This window comes from Aythya ferina, assembly GCF_964211825.1.
Source record: "Aythya ferina genome assembly, chromosome: 2".
NCBI lineage: Eukaryota > Metazoa > Chordata > Aves > Anseriformes > Anatidae > Aythya > Aythya ferina.
The window spans coordinates 148,239,919-148,255,751 of record NC_140297.1 but is presented as its reverse complement, the minus strand read 5'-3'; the positions used below and the strand labels follow the sequence as shown (position 1 = coordinate 148,255,751).

General features: G+C 41.8%; 1 protein-coding gene across 1 annotated transcript in view; it reads left to right on the top strand.

Moving 5' to 3' along the window:
- Window positions 1–15,833, top strand: part of SNTB1 (syntrophin beta 1) — a 115,342-nt gene that overhangs the window by 65,195 nt on the left and 34,314 nt on the right. Inside the window, exon 3 of the mRNA XM_084507428.1 lies at window positions 8,392–8,599. Within this exon, the coding sequence (XP_084363554.1) occupies window positions 8,392–8,599 (208 nt within the window). The remainder of the gene's footprint in view (window positions 1–8,391; window positions 8,600–15,833) is intronic.

The following is a 15,833-nucleotide window of genomic DNA, read 5'->3' as shown; positions in this document are numbered from 1 at the left end:
TTAGTTACTGTAGTTTGGTTTTTTTTTTTGTTTTTTTTTTTCCTGCAATTTAATTTTTGTTCTGTTAAAATAGTTAAAATAGCCTTCTGATGTCCTAGGGACTGAATTACTGGGGGAACATGCCAGGATTTAGGCACACAATGAGTTTCCCTGTGGTATGTTTGAGAAATCAGTGAAGAACTCAGTACAGTATGTTGTGAGAGACTTTCAGTGTTTGCAGGTCCTGGTGAATCTTTAGGTCTGGGATTAGTCATCTCTTGTTTTCATGAAAAAGCAAGTTGTGTTTTTTCCCCTGAGATAATGACATGGGGCTTTATTCTATTCCCATCCTTCTCTGTTGGACAGACAAGATCCTGGTGTCATTCTCATCTCCAGCACAAATGGAATGGGTGAGAGACTCTTGCACATGTTACTGAAAAAAATATCTATAAGTTCATGATAAACTTAGTGTGTCTGTCTTTGTGCGAGGGACCGAATGTGACCTGAAGACAGGAATAAAATGTGTCATGGTGAGTGGGTGGCAGGAAAGGATGTGTGTGGAATGGAGGTGGCAGTAACTGAAGCTGGTAGAAGATTTTCAGACAGATTTTGATTAATAAACTTTTAACCCAAATATTCCTTTTCCATGAAAATGCTTAGATGAGAAGATAGTGGAGAAAAAAAAAAAAAAAGCAAAAAAAAAAAAAGCAATTCTGGTGAGTTTTATGTTATTTTTTTTTCAGCCACTGTTTCAGTGAGAATAATTTCGAAGAAGTCAAAAGAGTTTTTCCAATGAGCTTCCACTGCAGAGGATTGAGCTGAGGAACAGAAATAAGAGGAAAGTCACTGAAATGAATCAGGGGAGCGGGAACAATGAGAGCAAACTGCCTTGAGAAATACGTAGTGGGATGGGAGGAGAACAAATTTAGAAAAGGTGATAGAGAAAGTAGCTAACTAGCAAGGTGAAGCAATGAACAAGAAAGTGAAAACTGCAGTAGACTTAGTGAACGCTGTTGGAAAAAAGAGAAAAATCAAATCACAAATGAAATATGTCACAAATTAAAGGAAAAGGAAGAGCTTTGTGAGTGCTGCAGGGCAGGACAGCAGAAGGCAAGCAGTTAATCGTGTTTTGTGTGTGTCTGTATGTAAGGTGTGTAAGTGCTGACATCCAAGCTGCAGCTAAATAATGTTGGAGAGCAATTTTAACGCCCCGAGATCTGCTAAACAAAGGAAGTTGATATACGAGGGTTTCGATTTCCTGCGATGCTCCTTGTCCCCGCAAGGACATCTTTGTGGTACTGCTTGTAGCCAGGTAGAAACATCGAGCCCCCTTTTCCTGCCTGGCTGTTACCCTGTGCTCTGCGCTGGGCCTTCCCAGACCCCTTATCAGTGGGTTGGCAAAGTGCATTTCAGTCTTACAGCCCAGTCTTGCCTGACCCGCTGTTAGCCAACGAGCAGGATTTTCAGCTTGTGTATTCACAACTGCTCTCTCCCTCACCTTCTGCAGTCATTTGTATCTCAGCAAATTGCAAATTACAGCCACACTGGGAGCCTCTGATGATGGGCTGCTAGCTTAGGTGCTCCAGCTCAGCGTCAGTAGGTGCTGAGGCTGGGATTTAGTGCTTAAGTTGTACACGCAGACATAGCTATTTTAATGCCCTATTGTCAACTTCTGCTTTAACACACGTTTCTGCTTGTTGAAAATCCTTTTTTCCCTGTAGCAGGAATCAGAGAGAGTTACACTGAAGTTGTTACTTCTTCTCATCACTTATAAAGAGATTCTCCACTGATCTCTGAGTCTGTTAAATGGGAAGATGAGTTCAGTAACTCTGTGCTGCCACAGGGAGAGTGCCAGGAGGTGACACCGCCTGCCATCATGGAAGAGACCAGCAGCATCACAGGGATGCTGCCTCCCAGATGTTGCTCTCTCCCCAGCTCTCGGGAGAGAATTTGGGGTTTTGTCATCATGGCTGTTGAACAGACTGGCTACTGTTTTGTTTCGCTTGGCAACTAATCAGTGATTCCCGAGGTTTCTTTCATATAAGCTGAGAAGTGGGCATATAAATGAATGAAACACTCAGGCAGATACTGCTAGATTGGGGTGCACCTGCTCTTTGTCTCTTCCAGCGAGACTTTTCTCCCGTGATAGTTCATCAGCAAGGCAGAGCAGATCCATCAGCAGCCCTGCTCATTCCTCCCCTCTCTGTAGTAGTTTTTGTCCCTCCTTGTGGATCGTGTCCCACTCCTTCCCCTGGGTCCTATTACAGTTTTGTTCTTTCTCAAAAGACATCTAATTCTTCTCCAAGTCCCTGATATCTTACTTAGGCAGCAAAGTGAGACCGTCTGCCTTCACCCCTCAACTGTTTCAACCTGCAGGTCATTCACCGCTATTATCAGCTACCGTCACTTGCTCTTTACTCTGACCAGATTCAGCTCAAACTGCAGAAGCAGCAAGCTTTGAGGTTGGCTGTGGCTTTACTAGAGGTGCAGTGTTTGCAACTGAGACAATTTTTTTTTCTAGCAATTTTTTCCCTTTTTCTATCAAAGAGATCATAGAATCATAGAATCATAGAATATCCTGAGTTGGAAGGGACCCTTAAGGATCAGAGATGCTTCAGTGATCTGCGGTCAGTGTATTTACCACACCAATCACAGCACCTTCTGGTCTTTAGTTTTAAGCAGCATCTTTCTGAGGTTAACTCAAACTCCTACTGTCCCTCTGAAATAATTCCTTCTTATTTTATTAATTCCCTTTTATTTTATTAATTTTATTTTATTTATTTATTTATTTTCTTTTCAAATAACTGACCCCACTGCTCCTTGAAACAGCACTTTTGCCATTGTTTGGTGCAGAATCCGCTGTGAAGAGGGCTGGACTGGGCATTTCTGCATTACCAGTACTATTGTAACAAGAATATGAAAAAAAAAATAGAAGGAAAAAGATAAGAGGTCTTTCATGCAACGCAGGGAAAGAATTCTGCTTCTTAATGTCCATATATATTTAAAAGATATTAAAAGACTTGTTCTGGGTAGAGAAGGCAGCCCATGATGTGCTCTGCATGTCAGTGATGTCAGCAGGTCCTTTCCTCACTTGCATGCTGCACAACTCCATCGAAAGCCCTTTTATTAAAGCCCAGCTGGCAACAAAAAGAAATGAAATCAACTGTGACAGCTCGTTAGTGATATACACACCCTCTGCATGGACCTCAGTCTAATCCAGCTCCCAAGGAATGAGTAACAACACTTAAAGTAACTGCGCTAAGGTGAAAGTCAGCAAGTAGCTCTCGAGATAGTGAGTACAATCGTGACAGCGAGGGGACCTAAAGACTGTCACACAGAAAACTTCTGCTGCATTGCCAAATAGTGCTTGCTTTGTAAAATCACTTTCACCTACATTTAGGTGCATCAAACACAGGTTTCTTCAGTGTAGGCTGGGGAATTTATTGCACCGCCTAATGTTATCTCTGTGGAATATTTTCCTTGGAGACTGGGCCCAGTATTTCCACTGCTTTATTTTTACATACTTTATTCCTGGTTTGTCTCTTGATGCTGCATGTAGCATTAAACAAAAACCTTAATGGTTTGTGGTTTTTTTATTATTATTTTATAAAAAGCTACAGTTACTTAAATGTCATTTCTGATTGTGTTCACTAAATCCTCCCCTTATTCTGGAAAGCCTCCCATGTTTATACACTCAGAAACGAACATAATTACTTGCTACCATTTCATGTGTAGACAATGAAGGGGAAATGGCGTGAGCAGTTTTGCCCTCAATCTCTTTTTAAGTTTGCAAAGTCCATGGCAGAGTGTTTTGTTCCTGGCTATGCTGGGACAAAATCAAAGTAGCATGATGGACTTGAATAACTCTGGCTCCAGCTTATCATTAACTTCAAGGGATTTACTCCACACTTTAATCAGTCACCGAATACATAATCTGACCCAGGAAAAGGCACAAAGTGTAAAGCAGTGCCTGGGTTGGTTCTGAGCCAACGGTGGTGGGAGAAGTGCTTTCAAGAGATTTGATAAAAGGTATTTCTGAGATAATGAATGCTCCTACACAGAGGCCTTATCAAATGTGGAATGAATATGGGCTATCAAACATTTGCTTTCAACTTCTTCTGATCCACGGGAAAGTAAAAGCTCTGGATGCAGTGAGGCAGAGAGAGGTTTGGGCTCATACTTGCAAGGTTACGGCGTTTGGAGGCACTGAGTTTTGTGTCACCCCCATGTTCTGTGGGTGGAAAATGGGATGCTGGAAATGCTCCTCCGCTCAGAGAAACTCTTTGAGAAGGAGAGAGAAAATTACTCTTTTATTACGAGGTTTGCCAAATGATCTCTGAGAAAATGTGATATCATTCATATGCATTGCCAAGCTGGAGAGATGCCGCGCATCTTGGCAGCCATCTAGAGCTAACATATAATTCCTTTGGGTTGGTATGGGCTTTATCAGAAACAGCTCCATATGCAGTATTTACATAACTGTGGTGGAGTGTGAGAATAAACACAGCTGTGGCATTGCCCTAAATATTTCAATTCAGCGGGGAATTAAGGGAACTTTATCACTGAACTGCAGATAAACAGAAGTCAGTAAGAGGTGGTCAGTTTAGCCAAGGAACAAATCAAAGCCACAATGGCTGGACTGCTTGGAAACATTTAAGTACTTTAGAGTTGGAGTTTACTAAGGTCAACGGTATTTTTTTGCTTTTCACAAAATATGGAAATGCCATCAGTCAGCTGTTAAATGAAAAGCATCATCCAAATGGACTGGTGAATCAAAGCAGAATAGACCGAAAGGCAGAAAATAGAAGAGTTTATAGGGACGTAGTGCTTTTGGCATGTGATTGCAGTAGGATCCCCTGGGTTTCCAGGAAGATGGTAAGAGAAGTTTCTGCTAGGATCTCCATCAAGTGGGTGCAGAGATGGGAGTTCTGGATTTTTAGGGGAAATCTGTAAGGACGTCTTCTTAAAGGTAGTTTAGATCTCATAGCAAGTAGTAGCAGAGTTCAGGCAGCTGAGGGTTTAGACTTTCATCCTTACTGAATGAATAAAACAAGACACCCTGTCTAACAACCTGCACACAAATGACACTTGCAGACATATTTCTGGGGAATGGACCACTGTGGAAGATAAAAAGATTGAGTTTCAGTGCTGTCAGTGCAGCATTTATTCCTGTCTGCAGTCACTTTGGGTAAGTGCAGCACGTGTTGTCCCATCTTCCTGTCTCTCAGCTAAGGCAACAAGGTAGTTTGTCTGAAGCTGGTAGTGTATCAGCATCAAACCTTGATCACTGGCAAGCAGTGCCCAAAATAACCCCACGTGAAGTCACTGACAGACGATAGTTCAAGTATTCTTGCAAGCATGATGCTGTATGTGTGTGTGTGTGTCTGTATTAGAATATATAAATTGATATCAATACAACATATATAGATTACAATACATTATGGGATCTCAAACTGAAATAGCACTTCATAGTTTTGACTCAATTAAAGAAGTGTGAAGAGCTGTCTAAATGTTCATTATTTTAGGGGACAGAACTATCACAGAAATACCTGAATAGCCACTATCAAGGGAAATACACTGATGAAAGCCCAAGTAGCAAAATACTTGTTTGCATCCACTTGCTGTAAGTAAGACTTTAGTGTATTCCAAATTGTAGGGGAGCAAGTTGCCATTTGGAAGCTCTTACAGCTCTCAATAATTTTATTTTTAAACCAAAGGTTAAAAAAACAAAGGTTTAAAAATCTAACTTAAAAAGAAATGGCACAAGCTTGCTATTCTTTTGCAGCTGCAGAAGAGGCACATTCTTCTGTCTTTATAGTACTTGCTCGCTGCTCTGTTTCCAGTATGATAGGCGGTGACTTAGAGGTGGGAATTTTCTTACAGGAACCACAAGCTTTGTAAAAAGCATTGTTTCACAAAATCCAGACAGTGCACTAACATTTTCCAGGACTGCCAAAATACATACCAGGTATTTTTTTCTCTTTAAAAGAAACATTAAAATGAGAGGCAGAGTGCAGAAAAAAACGAGTGCTGTTCCCTGCCTCCTCTGGATGCTTTTCTGGGTGCTTTTCCTGTGGTGAAATGGGGACACTGTCACTGGCATTTGTGAAATGTTTTGAGATCTTGTGCCAAAAAGTTCTCCATAAGTAGTAAGCAACAATTACCACAATGTGCAGGTCTATGTAGTTTGTTGCCATTGCTGAGCTGCCTGCAAGTGCAAGCTCAAACCTAAGTTCCTAGGGTTTCCTGGGCCAACGGTGTTTCTGATGAGCAGAAAAACCAAGGTGTGGTGGCTGAGATCTCAACAACCATCAGACATAACTGTCGGGGAGATGTTTTTTCATACAGTTTCGAAAGGAAAGGAAAGGAAAGGAAAGGAAAGGAAAGGAAAGGAAAGGAAAGGAAAGGAAAGGAAAGGAAAGGAAAGGAAAGGAAAGGAAAGGAAAGGAAAGGAAAGGAAAGGAAAGGAAAGGAAAGGAAAGGAAAGGAAAGGAAAGGAAAGGAAAGGAAAGGAAAGGAAAGGAAAGGAAAGGAAAGGAAAGGAAAGGAAAGGAAAGGAAAGGAAAGGAAAGGAAAAGGAAAGGAAAAAAGAAAAATTGATTAGGAAAATGCTAATCTGCAAACATAATTTTTTTATTTGCCAGATCTGCATCATCCAACAAGGCATTTTCCTTTTGGTACCTGAGGTTGACTCTTCAGTGCCTGCTGGAGCGGCTACATAAGAGCCTTTATTTTCAGAAAGTGCTGAGTTCCGATGACTTTACCGAGCAAAGTGCACTGTTGTGTTGGCTCAGCACTTTCTGAAAAATCAGCCCACTTTTTGAACTATGTAAGCAGTGATTTAGAACCCTCAACAGTTCAGCTGCTTAGTTTGGAAAATCATGACCTTTTCTATCTTTAGAGCGGTGTCTACTTGGAGACCTCCCCTTCCGAAAATGGACAAACAAGAGACCAGCAGCCCTCATCCTCGTAGCCCCAGAGAGCTACACAGATTGAGTCGCCTTCTGTTCTGGATTCTGCTCTCTCTTAATCAATTAATTAAAAACTCTTTAATTGTTTGTTAAGCTCCAAATTGCAGGATTTTGTAATTGCATAACAAATAGTTGGATTACAGCACTGTCTTGAACCTCAACCTGAATAAATCCCACTGAACTAATTACTTTTCTGATACAGAAAGGAGACATTATGTGTCTCAGAGATCAGGCAGCAGTACATGAGACAGAAGTAGAGACTGAGGCTCAAATCTGAGGTTGAATTCATGTGGGTAACGTTCAGGGGAAGCCACTGTGCGTTTACAATGAAAAAACACCAGTGTGGTGTGGAGTTGAGTGATGGGCATTGACCAGAGCTTGGTTTTATAATCACTACCTAAAGATAAACCAGACTATTATTTAGTTATTTAGCAAACGTTCAAGTAACAGTGATCCACAAAGCTACAAAGAGCACACAAAGCCCCGCTAATGACTAATAACCTCTCTGAGAGCAGTGCTGAAATAGCAGCAGCTGTCTCTCAAAGCATTTTTGTTGTTGTTAGCGAAGGTGCTGGCATGGTTCCCATGACCATGATGGACAGGATTCGTTTTTCTGGAAGCTGTGTTCAGATGAGCTTTCAAACACACAGTTGTGGGGTAAAAGCCCATGAGATGGTCTAGTAAATGTGTTTTTTGGGGAAAAAACACCTCCCTACAGGAGTTTGGAAAACCATAAAAGATGCTTGTCAGCAGTAATCACACGGTTGGGGTTAGCACTTTCTTGCCACTGCTGTTAGCAGGACCTAAATGGAGCGTTTGGGAAATTTGTTGCTCCTGGGGAAGGCCAATTATACCGGGCTTCTGGTTCTGCTTTGTGGTGTCACTGAAACCACAGGGCAGTCCTAAGAAAATGCCTTCATTTAGGGTTAGGGATTTTTTTTCTTCACTTAGCTCTGTATGTATGAAGTAAGCAGATTGAGAAACTCTGGGCGTGCTGTGACATACAGCCAAAGAAGGTAGCAGCTTATCCCCAGCTTCTCTGCAGTCATCGTCCTTGTGGTTCTTGGTGGTTGCCCTGCCAGGGTGCAAAGCCTCGGGTCATGCTGAGCAGGAAGGGGCAGCCCCAGGGGAAAACTTCCTTGTTATCTTTTAAAGTTATGGGTGAACGCTCCTCTTGCCTTTATATTTGAAACTCCTATTGACATGTTAGATGTGGGGTCAGATCAGCCCCTTCTCAAAGATCAGTAATTTACAGATCAGACCTGGCTCCAGTTAGGTGGATCTCACTAGATCTGGGTGTTGCAAAGGTAAGTCTTTAGTGCCAGGTCTTGATACTAGTATCCTTCTGTGTAACTGATAGCTAACAGTAAGTGAGGTAATAACTTCAGTCACCTAACTGTACATGAGTGAACGTAATGTTTTTCCCCCCCCATTTTTCTAGACTTATTGAAGTTCATTCACCTGATGCCAAGCACACCGTGGTTCTCAGGAGTAAGGATTCAGCTACAGCCCAGGCCTGGTTCAATGCCATCCACTCCAGTGTCAATGATCTCATCCCCAGGGTGATTGCAGAGGTCAGAGACCAGCTGGGTAAAACAGGGATTGCTGGAAGTCGAGAGATTAGGCATCTAGGCTGGCTTGCAGAAAAGGTAATGGAAACATTCTTGTTTTTATTTCTAAGCTTTCTCTTTCTTGCTGTCTGAGATTCTGTTCTTTTTTTTTTTCTTTTAATTATTATTATTTTTATTTCTTGTATAGCTTTCCTTGAAGACCTTTCTTTTCCTAATGTGTCAAATTTCTTTCTTTCTTTTTTTTTTTAATGTGACTGGAAGGTCCCCTGAGTCTTCACTTCAGTATACCAAGTAGCAAAGGCTTTCCTGGGTTATCAAAAGTCTCATGACCTGTCAAGTTCAAGTGTGGGATGTGAGTCACAAAAACTGACACCATCTCAAACTCCTTGCTGCCACTACGTCTCCTGTATACGATACAGTCTGCCTTAGTCTCCTTTCTACTCCTGGCCTGGGAAGTAGCCAGATACTTGGTCTGTCACCCCTCTGCTCTTCCTGGCTTGCAAGAATTAGCCATGGTCTGGAGCATGAGGTGGCTGATCTGGAAGGCAGAGCTGGAGGCTGCAGCTCTGTCCCCACGTCTTGCACAGTTTGAGTCTCAAAATATTTTTTGCCCACAGAGGAGAGCTGGTGCCCGGTTTGAGAGTAGCTTGGCATTTAGTGACCTGTGGAACGCAGACCCATAAAAACACAGGGATGGTATCAGGATGAGATCATCTGGTTTAAAATCAGTACTTTTAAATCAGGAATTGTCTTTGGCACTGCACCAACTGATACGTGTGGATTAGCTCCTGTAACAGCATTCACATTGTGCCCAGACATGCCTCCCGTCCAGATGTTACTTGGGTGGCCCTTCAGAGCATCTAATTCTCTCCAGCTGGGGTACATGCAAAAAAAGTCACTGCTACAAACTGTCCTTGCAACCTATGCTTCTAACACAGGTGCAGAAAGCTGAAAAAAACATTGTACCCATTAGCGTTACCTGGAATTTTGTAGGTGGAAATAAAGGAGCCACAGGCACAGCTACCAAATAGTATCCTTTAAGAGGACACCCTTTTTTTTTAGGGAAAGGTGAGTCAATCCATACTACATGTAACAAGGTAAAGATCACAGAACTTTGCAGACAGATTTTTTACATTTTCCTGTCCCCCCAGACAAGCTTACTGTGTGGAAAACAGCACAACGCTGTGTCTTAGTGTTGTAGGGAGCATGAAATCTGTGTTAAAACACAGAAGGCTCCATAAGTAAATTTTTGTAGTAGTAAACTAGGCAGCTATGGGATGTTTAAACTTGCTTTCATATTGTGTACTTTCTATAAAGTTATGAAAAGTTGAATGTACGAGTCCTTTTCTGTTTCCAAATCCTCTTTTCTGAAACACTGACTGCTGCGTAGCAGATCAGATATACTTTATACTTAATAAACTAATCATCATCAAGTGATCAACAGATCATTTAAGCAGATGCACAGCATGCTTCTCGTTTGTGAATTTCCCTGTTATGAAGTGTGATCGACAGCGCTTGGTTGTGGGGTCAGGGAGCTGTGGAAGCTTAGCAGCAGGGCCACAAATGGGACCCCTGGATTGGAAATAGAAGTGAGTGCTGTGCATGGCACAGGGCACGAAACAGCTGCTGTGTGCCACCTCTTCCACTGATGGGTCGGTGATGCCTCCAGTTAATGCTGAATCCATTCTTTGGCATGAAAAGTCTTTTGGCTGAAAATGTAGAAATGCATCGCAGTGTTTTAAACCTATGCAAGATTTCTATTCTCATAATGCTGAAAGTAATGTTTCTTCATGCAAAGAGGGATGTACCCTTAACCTGTTTTCTTCATGGCAGTTACTACACATTATCCCATTCACACGCATCTTTCCCCTCTTCTTTTTGCCTTGCGGACTGCAGTCATAGTTCATGTTATTGAGCATGGGCCAGTTCAAGATCCTGCTGAATTAGCGGTGAAACGCATGTTGCCTTTAATAGGACCAAGTTGTGGTTCTGTGCGCATTCCAGAGTATTTACAATGGCTGTCATCAAGCATTAGCCTTGGGAGATCTCTAACAGCATTGTAACCAAATGTCAACATGTTTTTTTAACCATACTAACCATCCAGGGCTTTGCAATAGTAACGCAGTGAGGTCAAAAGTTCCCAGCTTTTTCTTATTTGGGAGACCAGTTAAAAAGCGGGGAAAATCACTACATATGGTAAAAAGCTAAGTTAAATGGCTTTTATTTTGTTACTTTTTATTTTGTTTCTGTAAATGCTGGATTTAAGGCAGATAACCTGCAGGGTGGGAGAGGAGGGTGCAAGCTCTGTAGATGCTGTTTCAGAGGAGGTGTTGGAGTCAGCCAGGCTAGGTGCTGACCACAGGGCATTTCCTAGACACTCCCTGTGCAAAACCTGGGATAGCCAGTGAGGAGAGATTAAATTCTCCGGGGACTGTTGGAAGCAGACCAGGAATACCAGCTTTCTTCTCCCGAGGTGAACTTTCCTACTACAGGCACTCCTGGTTGGTTTCTAAATGTTGGAGCTTAGAAAGCAAAGCCCTGGGGGAAAGGGACCTCAGTATTAGCAGCCACATGTGCCTTGTATTCCTCCTAATGCCATCATTAATTATTTTTGTGTGGTATTTTGTGGCATATCTTGCCATTTTTCCACGGACTGCAGTGGGAAGAAATCTGAACTCCACTTTGGAAAACATCTTAGGCTGTAACTTTTAAGGCAGCTTTTATGGCATAGCATTATGTTACTTCCATAGCTTATCTGTACAGTGAATCCGCAGCAAAATGGAGTGACGCTGACAGAGATGAATTCCTTTGGCTGTTTGGGGAATGCAAAATGCAATCCCATAGAAATTTCACCGTAATTTGCCGTGATTAGTCTCTGCTTTCATTAAACTATTTCCTGGTTTGACATTTTTTATATGTCTCCACTCTAAACTTAGCTCTGAACTTCAACCTTTACGTTACTACAAAAATAGATTCATTAGCTGAGCCTCCCTCAGGTGGGTAACATTGAAATAAATAGTAGGTTATCTAAGGTACTATGCGATCGCATGCTAACAGGCTTCTTCTGCCTTCAGTGAACTTCCCTGTGAAGACTGCCCTAAATTTGCAGTCTTCAGCATGAAACCTCCATCCTGCAGGTCCACCTTCAGAGCTCCCTGGCTTTTCCCCAGGGTGCACACAATGAGTCCGTCAGCAGGTAAAGCAAAAAGCCACGGATCACATTAAGAAAGCAAACCTTCACTGTTGCTTTATCGTAGGGAAGGAGAAAAACAGCCAGAAGCAATCATTAGAGATGCCAAATGCCCTGTTTTATTAAGACGCTCACCTTGTCCTATCCTTGACCTCATGGGAAGGGTTTCTGAAGCCAGCCAAGGATTAGGGAGTTAGGTTAGTTACCAGCATCCTAAAACTTGCCTGCGACTAACAGAAATGTCAAGTGCCAGTTTATAATGAAGTGCATGTGCTCTCCACAATCTTTTATTTCTTGTATTTCTTTGGAAATTCAGCAAGACCTGTGGGATTAACTAATATACAAATGGGGGGGAACAGCTGCCTGTGGCTTTTAATCTTTCCAGGCTCTTTTTTTTTAAGGTTCCCTGTAAAGACACTTCCAGTGACCAGACACAAAAAAGAAGTAATGTAATCCTAACTTAGGAGCTTTTCCATGTACATGTTAATTGTCCCTCTTCTTTCCAGCAATCCTTTCGATCCTCTTAGAAATGTCTTTTCCACCTCTTTTTTCCCCATTTTTTAATAGTTCTGCACATCCTGTGGATTATAGGGGGGCTGAAACAAGCATCATTGCTTTTCTTGTCACACTTATCCACCTACTGTCAAAATATCGAGTCAAAATATCAAGGAAATGTTAGTTTATTTTATTAATTTGTAATGTCAGCTCCAATAGACTGAGATGCTAATGGCAAAAGTTTTATGTCCGTTTTTGCTTCTTTAATGCGAGCACAGCAAGGCTGTTCTGGCAGAAGTGTTTTTGCAAAGGCTGCTTTTTCCAATTCAGCAATCAGCCACACAAGCACTGAAGCTGGAATGAGGTGCCAGTGTTCTAGCTAGGTCATTAAAAAAAATACAAAAAAAAAATACACACACACACACACAAAAAAAAAAAAGAAACACACCAAGAACAGAAGTGAACCCCCCACTTCTGTGTCTCTCAGTGTTCTTGCAGTGCCAGGGATGCTTTAAATGTAGACTTGGCGAAAAGAAAAAGCACTCCTCTGGCTGGAGAGCGTTCTCCTTTCTGAATGTCAAATGTCTTAGCAGACAATGGGGTTGTTAAAATAGTCTCAAGGTTCCTTTGAGAAACTTGAAAACAGGGGTAGCTGCAACTTGTCTTTTATAATGGTAATATTAGAAGCAGCTGAAAAATTCCTTTCTGTTTTGTTTTTTTTTTCACTAACTCCAGCATTTTGCTCGCGTTAATGTAGCTCCACGTGCTCAGAGCAAATGTGTACGGGCTCCCAGAAATCCGATGGGTAGCTCAGAGTGGAGAAAATACCTGCTGTTGGAGGGGAAGCAGCCACACAGCATGGTGTATTAGAGTTGGTTTTCAGTTCGTGGTGCTACCTCTGAAACAAGAAGTGTGTTCATACGTCACGGGCTGTACAGTCTGCTCAGACCTTCGATAACCATATCATTGTTTTAGAGCTGAAGTGTAGGATGTGTCATCGCAGGGTGATCTTCGGTGTCAAGCTGTGTATTGCAGCATTGTATTTATATTCCTGCTCTCTGCCTAATTCTGCAGGGGGAGCGATAGCAGTAAGATAGTGAGACGCTCAAGCTGTCCAAACAAGATTTAGGCAAATGACATGAGAGTGTATTTGAGGGTGTTTTTCCAGGATGAAATGAAAACGTTTCTCTTTTCCCATTTCCTTTGCACCTATGCTCATTGGTTAGCAAAACAAGTAGACGGCAACGGAGCCACATTGTTATTCTCATCACAGACCTGTGAGTTTTCAAAGAACAGAAGCGAAGCTTCAGTTTTAAAATTTTATATAATTTCCAAATTTCTAGAGCAGCCTTTTAATGGTGACCTTAAAATGTCTTTGTGCGAGAAAGCCACCAGCCTGTCAAGCAGTTCAAACATTTTGACTTTCTTTAACAGCACGCGGATCTGATTTTAACCACCTTCCTGCGACATGGTATAAAAAGCACGGCAGCTGCTAGACAACATTTAAAAAAACCCTGGCACGGCCATGTCCAGGACTGCAGTGCCTTTCATGCTGTGATGTGGCCTCTTGGACAGCAGTGGCTTGGAGCTGCCCCCTACCCCTTGGCTCCCCCAGTTCTTCCATCACAGTGGTGGCAGCGCTCACCTGACCCTGTAATGAGCCAGATCAGAAAGTTACACTGGCAGAAAACTCATTACTTTTTGGGGTGGAACATTAGCTTTCTGCGGGTTTAGGTCCCTGAACCAGCTCACTCCAGGTTTTTTGACAAATACAAATTCCAGTGCACGAGCAAGTGGCAGAGGTATAGGGACTGGGAGATGGGGCTGCTGCTGTGGGCTGCTTGCAGCTCTTTGCTGGTGTCAGGCTGCACAAACAGAACCAGCAGCTTGTTTAGGAATAAAATCTGGGTTGTGTTGATCCCCAGGTCTTCTTTCTGAATTGGGAAAATAGCTGTGCACGTTCAGTCTGAAACAGCAGTGAACTTTGAGTTGTACTGAATCTTAACCCCTGTTGCAAATCAGTGTATACTTTAACCAGATAAATAACCCGCTAGAGACATTGTTGTTTGCTAAGAAAACTATTATTCCAATGTTTTCTTTTCCTTCCTTCCTTTCTTTCTTTTTCTTTCTTTCTTTCTTTCTTTCTTTCTTTCTTTCTTTCTTTCTTTCTTTCTTTCTTTCTTTCTTTCTTTCTTTCTTTCTTTCTTTCTTTCTCTCTCTCTCTCTCTCTCTCTCTCTCTCTCTCTCTCTCTCTCTCTCTCTTCTTTCTTTCTTTTTCCCAAGGAAAAAACATTACATTCATTACAAAACATCACAAAAACACACTACATCCATGTAGTCTGGTCTCCTTTGCGATTCCAAGTCTTTACAGCTTTCTTTTTCTACTTTCGTTGCCTGTTTTCTTTAGTAATTATCTATGCATGTTTGGAAGTGCTACCCATCTATAATGCCCAGGAAGAAGAGTAGCTAGTTTGGTCCTGGCCTCCTGTTTTGAATGGCTAAAGAAGGAGCTGATTTGTCAAATTAATACCATACAGGTGGTTATAATCTTAACACTGGTCTGGCCTTTTGGAGATTACACATACCTCAAATCAGAAAATCCATTATGTGGCCTCAATTCAAAATTGTATTTTTGTACTCTTCTGTGTGGCCTAAATTCGAGGTTGTGTTCTGGCTAATTGCTTGCTGCGGAGCACTTAGATACAAATGAAGCGTCCTGCTTTTGCCCTGTGTCGCTTAACCTCGTAGCTTATTAGCTCTAGAATTTATTTGTTTGCTTTGTGAAACACCACAACAGAGCACTTAATTACATTAACAGTCTTCATTATCTGGGCTAACGATCAGCCTGTACTAAGGAAAGACGTAAACCTGAAGTAGCATGAAGAGTAATTTCCTCTCCCAGATTCGGTGAGGTTCCTCCACAGGCCAATTCATCAGCAGAACATTGTTCTCTTGTTGCTTTAGGTGCCTTCAATAAATGGATATATTAAGAAAAATTCTGGCTAAAAACAGCCATTTCATTCACCACACTCTTAGGACTTCGCCAGTCTTTATCTGCAACACATACGCTATTTCTTCTCATGCCAACAAGAGCTGAGCAAAGGATAAATCTAAGCCAGGCACAAGTGCTCAGTACGAGGGGATTGAAAAGAAGAATAAGTGTAAAGATTGGGCTGATAAATCATGAAAAATTACGATAGTAAATGGAAGATATGCGAGTGAAAGATCCAAGCTTGAAAGTTAGCCTCTATTTCTGTAGCACAGCTTGTTTTTTATAGTGCAAAACCCCCCCAAACCTTTAATCAGATAATTATGGAGCACAGTTACACAGTGAGTGAATGCTGTTGTGCCCGTGTTAGTCTTCAGATGTAAAATTATTCTTGCAGAATTTGAGATGAAGTGTAAAATTGGGCCCTGCATGTCCCCTCGCCCTTTCCACAAGGGTTGCATTAGTTCTGGCTGGATTCCAGTGGAAGCAATTACACTTTGCCGGTTCTCCCTCCCAAGTTTCGATCTAACTGTCTTAACGATGATTATTCTGATTTATTTTTTAAATGAAATATTGCTACTGCTATTCATATAAACCCCAGGAAGGTTGCAAAAGTTTCTTTTTAATGATGTTCTGCC